Source organism: Ammospiza nelsoni, chromosome 9 (assembly GCF_027579445.1).
Source record: "Ammospiza nelsoni isolate bAmmNel1 chromosome 9, bAmmNel1.pri, whole genome shotgun sequence".
Lineage (NCBI taxonomy): Eukaryota > Metazoa > Chordata > Aves > Passeriformes > Passerellidae > Ammospiza > Ammospiza nelsoni.
The window spans coordinates 5,468,473-5,479,592 of NC_080641.1; the positions used below are offsets into that span (position 1 = coordinate 5,468,473).

Here is an 11,120-nt window from a genome sequence, read left to right on the forward strand (position 1 = left end):
TTGCTTCATTTTGTTCCCCATCCCATGATGTTTCCCATGGTTCCTCCCATGTTTTCTCCCATCCCATGGTTTCTTCCATGATCTTTCCCATGCTTTTTCTCATTGTTTTTCCCATGGTTTTCCATGCTATGATTTCTCCCATGGTTCATTCCATGTTTGTTCCCATAGTTTCTTCCATCCCGTGATTTTTCCTATTCCATGGTCTTTCCCATCTTGCAATTTTCTTTCTTATATGACTTCCCCTCACTTTCTTCTCCATCCTTTTGCCCAACCCATGGCTTCCCCCAATGTTTATCTCCTATTTCACCCAGCCCATGGCTGATCCTGCTCTCCCTCCCCTCCCAGACCCCTGCAAGTCCCTGCACTGCCGCCCCAAGGAGCGCTGCCGGCCCCGCGGTGCCCAATCCCGCTGTGTCCCAGCCCTGGTCGCCACATGCTGGGCATGGGGTGACCCACACTTCCAAACCTTCGACGGCCTTGATTTTGACTTCCAAGGAACCTGCACCTACACCATGGCTGAATCCCATGGGAATGATCCTGGGCTGGTGCCCTTCAGGGTCCAGGCCAAGAATGACATCCGTGGTGGGATCCAATCTGTGTCCTATGTCTCCCTGGTCAAAGTTGATGTCTATGGACAACGCATCTCCTTCCACCGGAATGAAAATGGAAGAGTCCGGGTGAGTTGGGTGGAAATGTGAGAATTTGGGCTTTTTCCCAACTTTTTGCTTCATCCAGCTCTTCCCTACATCCTTCTTCATCCAGCAGTGCCAATGTTATTTTGGGATAAATCAGTCAGACCAGGAGGCTGATTGTTGAAATATTGACATATTTTGGGAATAAAATGTTGGGATATGTCAGGAATAAAAAGTTGAGAAATTATGGGAACAAAATATGGGGAATAGAATATTTGGATATGTCAGGAACAGAATGTTGTGATAAGATTGGAATAAGATGTTGGGAATAAAATACTGGGGTATGTCAGCAACAAAACCAGGAATAATATGTTGGGGTAAACTGGGATAAAATGTTGCTGTGTCTAGGGAATAAAATATTAGGATATTTCAGGAATAAAATGTTGGGATGCAACAGAAATAAAATACTGTGGAATGTTTGGATATTCTGGGAATAAAATATTGGGTCATAGTGGGAATAGAATATTGGAACCTATCAGTAATAAAATATCCCTGGAATAAAATGTTGGGATATGTAAAATGTGGGGACATGATGAGATTTAGTGTTGGAATATGCTGGGAATAAAGAATTGAGATATGTGAGGAATAAAATATTAGGATACATTTGGAATAAAATATTGGTGTATGTTGAGAATAAAATATTGAGATAACTGGGAATGTTGGGCCATTGGCAGGTGAACGGGGAGGTGACGCTGCTCCCTGTGCTCCTGGCAGACGGGAAGGTGCGGGTCCATCCCAGTGGGCTCCGTGTTGCTCTGGAGACAGATTTTGGTCTCCAGGTCTCCTATGACTGGAACTGGCACCTCCAGATCAACCTCTCCAGCAGCTACTACCGCCACGTCCGTAGTCTCTGCGGGAATTTCAACCTCAAGCCCCTTGATGACATCCCCGAGGCTGGTGACAACATCACTGCAATTGTCACATGGGCCAAAAACTGGAAAAGTGCTGACTTTGAGGTTGATGACCCAATTTGTTGGGATTATTGTGACGGAGTATGCCCAGTGTGTGATGAGAAAAAGAAGGAGCTTTATGGCGGGTACCACTATTGTGGGATCATCAAAAAATCCTTCCAGGGACCCTTCAGAGCATGTCACAACGTAATGAAGCCTCATGACTTCTATCGCAACTGCCTGTCTGACCTGTGTCTGAGCAATGGGGCAAGGTCAATCCTCTGCCAGGTGCTGGAGACCTACGCAGTGACGTGTCAGAAGCATGGGGCCATGGTCCATGACTGGAGGACGCCATCAGGATGCCGTAAGGGCTGGGGTTTTCTTTGAGAAGGGAAGGAGCCAGAGTGGGGGAGGAGGGGAATGGAGTGGGATGCATCCTAGGCTGAAACCCTCAAATCTCTCAGGTGATCCTTGGAAGTTCTCCTGGTGCTCCAGCTGCTTCTTGTGTCCCAGAACCCACCCCATCTTTCCAAGAATCCATCCCACATTTCCAAGATCTTTCCCACATGTTCCAGGCCTTTATCATTGTGTTCCAGACCTCATCTTGTGCATTCCAGACCCCATCCCCCAAGGCCCAGACCCTTGCCACGTGGCTCAGACTTCATCCCTCTTGTCCCAGTCTTCCCACATTTCCCAAACCTTCCTCCTTGCAATCCAGGCCCTTCTTGTTTTCCAGACCCTTCCCCATATTCAAGACACTTTCCCAATCCCCACCTACTCTGTTGAATGCTGTCCACTCCCCTAATCCCTCCCTCATCCCCGTTTCCTCCCTCTGCAGCCTTATCTTGCCCTGAAAACAGCCACTATGAGTCCTGTGGCAATGCCTGTCCAGCCACCTGCTCCAACTGGGACAGTACAGCCACCTGTGACCAGCCCTGTGTGGAGACCTGTGCCTGTAACACTGGCCACGTGCTCAGTGGTGGACAGTGTGTGCCGGTGTCCCGCTGTGGCTGCACCCGTGATGGCCGTTACTACCACCCTGGTGAGGAGTTTTGGGGCGATGACACCTGTCACTCCAGGTGCAGGTGTGACATGGAGCTGGGAATGGTGGTGTGCGAGGACTCCGGGTGTGAGCCGGGTGAGGTGTGTGCAGTGGTGAAGGGCGTGCGGCGGTGTGTGGCCAACAGACACTCCATCTGTGTGGCCACTGGTGACCCCCACTATACCACCTTCGATGGGCGCCGCTACGACTTCATGGGTACCTGTGTCTACCTGTTAGCTGGGCTCTGCTCCACTGACCCCACCCTCATCCCCTTTGCTGTCACTGTGGAGAACAATCACCGTGGCAGCCACCTGGTCTCCTTCACCAAGGTGGTCACCATGGAGGTGTACAACATGACCCTCAGCCTCAGCCAGGAACATCCCCAGAAGGTCAAGGTAGGGATGATGAGGGTGGTTCAGAGTCATTGCATGGCATCTGGTGAGGGCTCAAGGTCATGGTATGGTCCTCAAGTGTGCTTCAAGGTCATCACATGACATTTGGGTGGAGTTTCAAGGTTCTTGTAAGGTGTTTAGGTGGGTTTAAAAGTCATTTCAAGGCATTTGGTTGGGTTTCAGGATTCTTGTATGGTGTTTAGATGGGTTTCAAAGTCATTGGGGTGGTGTCTGGGTGGCTACAAAATCACCTTGATGGGTTTCAAAGTCATTGCATGGTGTCTTGGTGGGCTACAAAGCCATTGTGTGGCATCTGTGGGTTTCAGGGCCATTCCATGGCATTGGGTTAGGTTTCAAGGTTATTGTATGGTCTTCAGGAGGGTTTCATGTGGTATCTAGGTGGTCTTCAAGGTCATTCTATGACACCTGGGTGGGTTTCAACTTCATTGCGTGACCTCATGCCACCTGCAACTCTCTTGCCAGGTTAATGGTGTCCTGTTGGACCTTCCCTTCACCCACAACCATCAGCTCCAGGTGTCTCTCCGTGGTGTCCATGGCTTCATCACCACTGAGATGGGTGTCACTGTCACCTTTGACTGGTACAGCTATGCCCGTGTCATCATCCCCAACACCTACGCTGGAGCCGTCTGTGGCCTCTGCGGCAACGCCAATGGCGACCCCCATGATGACTTTGTCACCTGTGATGGCCACCATGCTGACAATGAGACCCACTTAGGGGACAGCTGGAAGGTCAGCGATGTCCCTGGATGCTCAGCTGGGTGCAGCGAGGGCTGCCAGGTGTGCAGTGATGCCCAGAAACGTGCCTACCATGGAGATAAGCACTGTGGGCTGCTGGGGAAGAAACGGGGGCCCTTTGCTGCCTGCCACGACATCATCGAGCCCGGCCCTTACTTGGATGACTGTCTCTTTGACGCCTGCCTGTATGAGGGACACCAGGACACCGTGTGCCCAGCCATTGCCACCTATGTTGCTGCGTGCCAGAGCCAGGGCGTTGCCGTGCGGCCATGGAGAACAGCTGCCTTCTGCAGTATGGGGGGACCTGGGGGACTTGGGAGAGTGCAGGGGGGTTTTGGAGGGCAGAGAGGGACACAGGGTTTGGGAAGGAGTTTTGGGCTGTCCGTGGAGGTATTTGGGGTGTCTGGCAGGGGGAAGGGGAGTGGGGGCTGTCTGTGGGGGCTTTGGGGTTTCCATGGCAGGTTTGAAGTGTTCCCAGGGGTTTTGGGGTCTCTATGTGGGGCTTTAGGGTGTTAGTGGGGGTTTTGGGGTCTACACAGGGAGTTTTGGGGTGTCCATGGGGGACATGGGGATTTGAGGTCTCACAAGGGGAGACGTGGATGAGGGATTCTAGGGTTCAGACAAGGAAGTTTTGGGAAATCCATGGGAATTTGGGGTGTCCGTTAGGGTTTTGAGGCTTTGCAGGGAGTTTTTGCAGGGGTTTTGGTGTTCCCAACCCTTCTCCCTTCCTGACAGGCCCTGTGTGCCCCCTGAACCAGCACTATGAGCTCTGCGGCCCCCCGTGCCCTCCCACCTGCCAAGGCGAAGTTGGACCTCAGGACTGCTCTGATGCCTCCACATGCTTTGAAGGTTGTTTCTGTGATCCCGGATTTTTCAGGAGTGGGGATAACTGTGTGCCCCTCCCCCAGTGTGGCTGTGTTTTGGAGGGCCGCTACTACCCCCGTGGAGAGCAGTTTTACCCTGCTCCTCCCTGCACTGAGCGCTGCATCTGCTCCGAAAATGGGAGGCTGGAGTGTCACCCCACTCCAGGCTGCTCCAGTAACGAGGAATGCACAGTACAGGATGGGGTACTGGGGTGCCACCCCCGCACCTGCAAACAGTGCCAGGTTTTGGGGGCAGGGGTTTACAGCACCTTCGATGGGCACCTGGGGAATTTTGGGGGGTCCTGCACCCTCCTACTGCTGGAGTTGGAGAGGGGTGAGCCTGAAGAAGAGCTGGAGCCTATCACGGTGGCCTTGGAGCAGGAGGACACAGAGGTGCAGCGGGTGACGGTGACGGCACATGGGGTGACTGTGGTGATGGACAGGGGACAGCAGTGGGAGGTGATGGTGAGTGGAGGCCCTGGGGGCTTGGGGTTGCAAGCCCTGGTTTTGGGGGCAAAAAGATCCTTGAGGGGCAAAAAAGGGGATGGAAATTGGGTTTTGGGAGATGCAGCAGTGAGGAAAGGCCTTGTTTAAGGTGAAAGCTCTGATTTTGGGGTGCACACCCTGTTTTTCAGGAGCAAGCAATGTTTTGAGGGCAATGCTTTTGGGGAGGAAAGCCTAGTTTCACAGGTACAAACCCTGTTTGGGGTACACACACCACTTTTGGGCTGTACAGATCCTTTCTGGTGTGCTAACCGTGTGATTGAGGCAGAAACCATGATTTTGGGGTTGAAAACTCTCTTTTTGGAGTGTAAATCACCATCCCTTTTTAGGATGTAAACCATGGGTTTGAGGTGCACAGAAGGAAGTCCAGACCCTAGTTTTGAGGGTGCAAACCCTGTTTTTGGGGTTACAAAACCTAATTTGGGGGATTAACCCCACCCTTGGTCGTCCGACTTCCCTTTCGAGATCCTCACCCCTGTCTCCCCCAGGTGGATGGCGAGCGCCACTTGCTGCCGCTGTGGCTGCGTGAGGGCGCGGTGGGGGTGGCGCAGGTGGGGTCCCACAGGCTGCTCCAGGTCCAGGGGGGTCCCAAAATTCTCTACGATGGCAACGCGTATATGGTGCTGACGCTGCCCCCGGCATCCCACCGCCCCCGGGGCCTCTGCGGCAACTTCAACGGGGACCCACACGACGACGACCCTGACGAGGAGGCTCTGGGCAGCGCCCCCACAAACTGCACCCGCCTGGTGCCCTCCCCCAGCTGCTCCCCGGCCCAGGCGAGGCGCTGCGCGGTGCTCGCGGACCCGGAGGGACCCTTTGCGGGGTGTCATGGGGTGGTGCTGCCCCGCACATACCTGCTAACCTGTGAGCGCCAGGTGTGCGGGGGGGATGGAGACCCGTGCCCCGGTTTTCAGGGCTATGCAGCAGCGTGCCAGGCAGCTGGAGGTGCACTCCGGGAGTGGCGGGAGGCCACGGGTTGCTGTGAGTACATGGAGGGCTTGGGAATTTTGGAGGGGGTCGGGAATTTGAGGTGACAGGAAGATTGGAGTTGGGAGTTTGGGGTGGTGACGTTTTGGGAGGGTGGGAATTCACGGGTCAGGATTTTTGTGGGGACAGGAATTCTGCAGGGAGCGGAAATTTTGGTGGGGGTGGGAATTTGGAGGTCTGGGGGAGTGGAGCAGGGTCTCATTCCTGCATGGAAAAAGGGACACATGTCTGTAATGCTAAGCCCCCATTCTGGGGAATGCCCAAATCACACCCGCAAAGAGGACCTCCCCCCCAAAACAGGAAGCCTGTGTCCTCCGGGGGAACCCTGTACAACCACTGGAGCCCCCCTCGTCTCCAAATGGGAGCCCCATGGGAGCACCCACCCCAAAGATAGGATGGCATTGATCTCAGAAGACACCTATTGACCCCAGATGACCCCCCAGTAGCTCCACTGCCCCCCATTGACTCCCTTTGTTTCTTCCCTCTTTTTCCCAGCCCTCACCTGCCCACCCAAGACCCACTACCAGTTGTGTGCCCGCACCTGTGAGCACACCTGTGCAGGTGTGTCAGCCCCGTCCCCCTGCAGTGAGCGATGCTTCGAGGGGTGTCAGTGCGCCGAGGGGCTGCTGTTCGACGGGGCCCGCTGCGTCCTACCGGGCACCTGCGGCTGCCTCCACCAGGGGCGCTACTTCCAGGTGAGTGTGGCCCCAGTGCCTCCCAGTACAGCCCAGTTCCAGCCCTAGCTCCTTCCAAGCTCCCCATGATGATCCTGGGTCCCTTCAGTGTGCCCCCACAGTGTCCCCAGTCCCTCCCAGTACCCCAGCATCCCCTATGTCATTATTTCTCCTTGTGTGTTCCACTTTCCCTAAACACATGCTCCAGTGGACCCTTTAGCCCAGGGTCTGTCCTCACAGTGAGAGCTCAGGGTCTCCCCTCCCTTCCAGTCTCCCCTGGTATTCACTCTATTGTCCACAGTCCCTCCCAGGGCAATCGAGTCCTCCCCCAGTTTCCTCCTCAGTGTTCCCAATCCCTCCCAATTTGTCTCTGTTGCCTCCACAGTTCCTCCAATGCATCCCAGTTTCTTAGTGGGGTAACTTAGTGTCCTTCCCAGTGTCTCCCAGCATGTCCCAGTGTCTCCCTGTATCTTCACCAGTGTTCCCAAGCAGGTCCCAGTTCCCCCACTGTGCCCCCCATGGGGGACATGGGGATGTGTGGGGACATGGCCACATGCTGGGGACATGGGCACCCACGGGGAATATGGAGACACACAGGGGATTTGGAAGCCATGGGCCCCTTTCCTTCCTCCCATGAGACCTCACAGCATCATCATCCCCATGTTTTGGCCATTTTAGGCCACTTTTCCCCACTTTTCGCATTTTATCCATGGAAAATAGATCGCTGAGACCATCCTGACCTCTGACTGCTCCCAATCTTGCACCTGTCGAGGGCCCGGGGGCCTCCAGTGCCGTCCCTTCACTTGCCCCTTTGGCCACACCTGCGGCCTCCATGATGGCACCCACACCTGCATCGCACACCCAGGGCGCTGTGCTCTGTCCCCTGCCACTCGCTTCATCACCTTTGATGGTGTCACTGGACCCACCCTGGTCACTGGCATCTATGTGGTGGCCAGCGTGTGTGACCTCCGGGACCCCGTGTGGTTCCGGCTGCTGGGGGACATCAGGGATGTTGGGGACCAGCCAGCAGTGGTGGCACTTCACCTCTTCACCCACCATGGCCTCATCACCGTGCAGAGGAACAGGAAGGTCTGGGTAAGTTTTCACCACCCTGGCTGGTACCCAAAAATGCCGTCACCACTGCGTGTTGTCACCCTAAACATCCTTCTAACCTTCATTTTAATTTTAAAAATTGATTTTTTTTCCCTAATTTCTGACCATGTAGACTCTTACATGGGTTGTCCCATTCTGCCAGCACCACAGGATGTCCTTACCTTGATTTTTCCCAAATTGCTCTATTATGCTCCCAGTTTCCTGCCAGTGAAGCACCTGTGTGGGTTATGGTCACTAAGAGACATCCATAAACTGACACACCCCATAATTTTGACGAAAATTCCTCATTATTCTCCCAATTTCATGTCAGAGAATCACGTACATGGGTTGTCCCTCATCCTATCCCCACCATGCCTTGATTCATCCCATCATTTTTCCACAAACTCCCTCTTTTCCATCCAGATTCTTCCAACTACACTTCACCCCTGCATCGCCCCAAATCCCCTTTTTTCCATTAATTCGGTGTTTTCCAGCTCAACGGGATCCCCACTCCCCTGCCTGCGGAGTTCCTGGGACCATTGACCATCACAGAGACACGCACGACCCTCCAGATCAGCCGAACCCCGGGATTTCTGGTGGAACTGGGCGCCCTGGGGGTGACAGTGGAGGTGCCCAGGGAGGCACGGGCGAGGCTCTGTGGCCTCTGCGGCAACTACGACGGTGCTGTTGGCAATGACCTGCGAGGGCCCAACGGGACGGTGACGAGTGACGCACAGGCACTGGCTGAGGCCTGGCGGGCACCGGACTTCACCTGTCACCATTGAGTCAGAGATGGCACGTAGTCGGATTAGAAAGCAAAGTGGCAAAAACTCTCGTTTATTTCATCCTCACTTCTTTTATAGCTTAGTTTGTGACAGGTAGACCTGATGGGTCATTTAATCAATACATTTCACCTGATTGACTAATTAGCAAGACACCCATTTGTAACCAATCTTATGAGAAAAACAGATTATTAGAAAAACACCACCTGCAGGCTTTTTTAATATTTGGCTGTCATTGTTTATCTCCAGCTCCCTAAACCTTCCCAGGCCGATTCTGGGAAAACTTATCTAGCTTTCTCTCGCTTTGATCAGGCTGTCACATCCACAATCACCCAGGTGGGTGACACCAGGGGGACACTTGTAGAGGGGATATTGGGGTGTCTTGGGGGTGGCACTGGGGGGAACAGTGCCAAAAAAAGGGAGAAAATTAGCCTAAAAAAGAGGGGAAGAAACCCCCAAAGAAGGGAAAGAAGGCCCAAAAGATGGAAAAGAGACTGAAAAGAGGAAAAAGAGATCCCCAAAAGGGAGAAAAGAGCCCTGAAAAGATGGGAAAGGAGACCAAAAAGAGGGGGAAGAGCCAAAACTGGGGAAAGGACCCCAAAATTCAGGATAAGAGACCAAAAAAAGGAGCAAGAGCATGGGGGGGGGGGGGGGAATAACCCCAAAAGATGGGAAAAGAGACCGTACATGGGGAAAGGAGCCAACAGAGGAAAAGTACTGAAACAAGTGGAAAGAGGTCAAAAAAAGAGAAAAGAAGGTGTAAAGGATCCCCCAAATGAGAACAGAAACTCAAAGGGATGGGAAAGACACCAAAAATGAGTGAAGGACCCAAGAATGGGGGAAAGGAATATTAAAAAGGGAGCAAGAGTGCAAAAAATTAGGGAGAAAGAGAGACAAAAAAGAGTGACACCAGAAATGGCGGAAAGAGCCCCCCACAAAGTAGTGGGAGAGAAGCATAAGAAAAGGGGGAAAAAAAGATTCCAAAATAAGGGAAAAGCAAATAAAAAAGGGGGAAATAAACTTTCAAACTGGGGAAAGAGACGAACAACAGAGGGAAGAGAGTTAAAAAATGGGCATAACAAGTCCAGAAAAGGTGGAAAAGACCCTAAATTGGGGGAAACTGCCACAAAGTCCCCCTTGATTTTGCCTTTCTTCCCACCCAGGGATGTGAAAATATGACATTTCACCTGGGTGGCCAGGCCCTATCACTGGCATCATCCTCAAACAGCCTCAGATGCAGAAAACCTGGATTTTTTAAGTGCCAAAACTGCGCTTTCACCCCCAAAATGAAACCTGGGAGAAAATTACATTTGCGGGTGACCTGGGATAAAATCCTGAGAATTCTGGGAAAATGCTGGGGAGGCAGTGGGGGAGTGGGGAGGGCTGTTCCCACCCTGTTCTGCCGTGGGTGGTTCTGTGTCCCGTGTCCCCCCTTCCCCCAGCCTCCAGTCGGTCAATATTTCCCAGAGCCTGAGTCCCACGGCGGGAGGTGGGGGAGAAGGGTGGGTTGGCACCTGGATGTTTGGTGCCAGGGAGGGGAGGGGGTTCCCAGACCGAGTCCACCAGGGGAGGTGTGTGCTACAGCATACATGGAGGGGACGCCTCACCACTACCCCCAGTTCCTCCCAGTATATGCCAGTACCCATCCCCCCCCCCCAGTCGTCCCAGTGCGCTTTCTGGTATCCCCAGTCTCTCCCAGTACAACAAACCCCTACCCCCTCGTCTCTTCCAGCTTCCCTCAGCTGCCCCCAGTATACCTCCGTGATAAATGGATATGATTTGTGCTAACTGCATTGTAACTATAGCAATATTTTAGAAAACATTTGCTAATAATGGGAAAGCAGATGGGCCCTTTACAGTTGTTACATGTGAAAAATAGGATACAGGATGTAGTATTGAGATAAGCTAGATCCTAAAACAGAATCAGCCTTGGGATGAGCAAAGTTGGGACAATTCCAGATATGTAGTGGTAGAGTAGTGGTCTTATCTATGAAATAATAAGGCTTATTTAGAACATAATGCTTACTTTACATAACACAAAGCTTAATGCACATGCACAACCTGCAAGGTTATTCAGGAAGCAGCGAGGAAGATGAGCCTTCCTCTGAAAAGACCACCAAAAAAAAACCAGAAGACCCCTAGCGGAACATGTGCTATGCAGTATAGTGACGTAGATTTTAAGAATCCCAAATAGGAGATTTGCGGGAAAATACTGATGAATATGTATGTGCATACAGTATATAAGCTGTGTTTGCATTCCATTGTTCCTTTTAAGGGAGGCAGGGTAAGAAACGCCCCCCGTACCCCGGTCGGTTTTACTTATGCTTTGTATGAACCTTAATCATACTTAATTAATCACTGCCAAATGTTTGTATATGCTTGACAATATTTTATATACTTGATTGTATTCATTTTATGTAAAATTGCTGTTCGATTAAAATTGCTG

The 11,120-nt window shown here is 52.4% G+C and overlaps 1 protein-coding gene across 1 annotated transcript; it reads left to right on the top strand.

Annotated features, from left to right (window-relative positions):
- Positions 1-287: 287 nt before the first annotated feature.
- LOC132077010 (IgGFc-binding protein-like) lies at positions 288-6,869 on the top strand. The gene is made up of 7 exons (XM_059478452.1): positions 288-677; positions 1,367-1,946; positions 2,421-3,019; positions 3,500-4,064; positions 4,508-5,100; positions 5,628-6,120; positions 6,622-6,869. The coding sequence occupies exons 1-7, from the start codon at positions 288-290 to the stop codon at positions 6,867-6,869; spliced, it is 3,468 nt and encodes a 1,155-aa protein (XP_059334435.1).
- Positions 6,870-11,120: the final 4,251 nt, after the last annotated feature.

Bases quoted from the DNA above. Each gene is read 5' to 3' on its own strand.
- LOC132077010 (XM_059478452.1), top strand. From the start codon at position 288: ATGTTTATCTCCTATTTCACCCAGCCCATGGCTGATCCTGCTCTCCCT. The intron at 1,947-2,420 runs GTAAGGGCTGGG...CTCCCTCTGCAG, and splicing joins GAGGACGCCATCAGGATGCC to CCTTATCTTGCCCTGAAAAC. The intron at 5,101-5,627 runs GTGAGTGGAGGC...TGTCTCCCCCAG, and splicing joins GACAGCAGTGGGAGGTGATG to GTGGATGGCGAGCGCCACTT.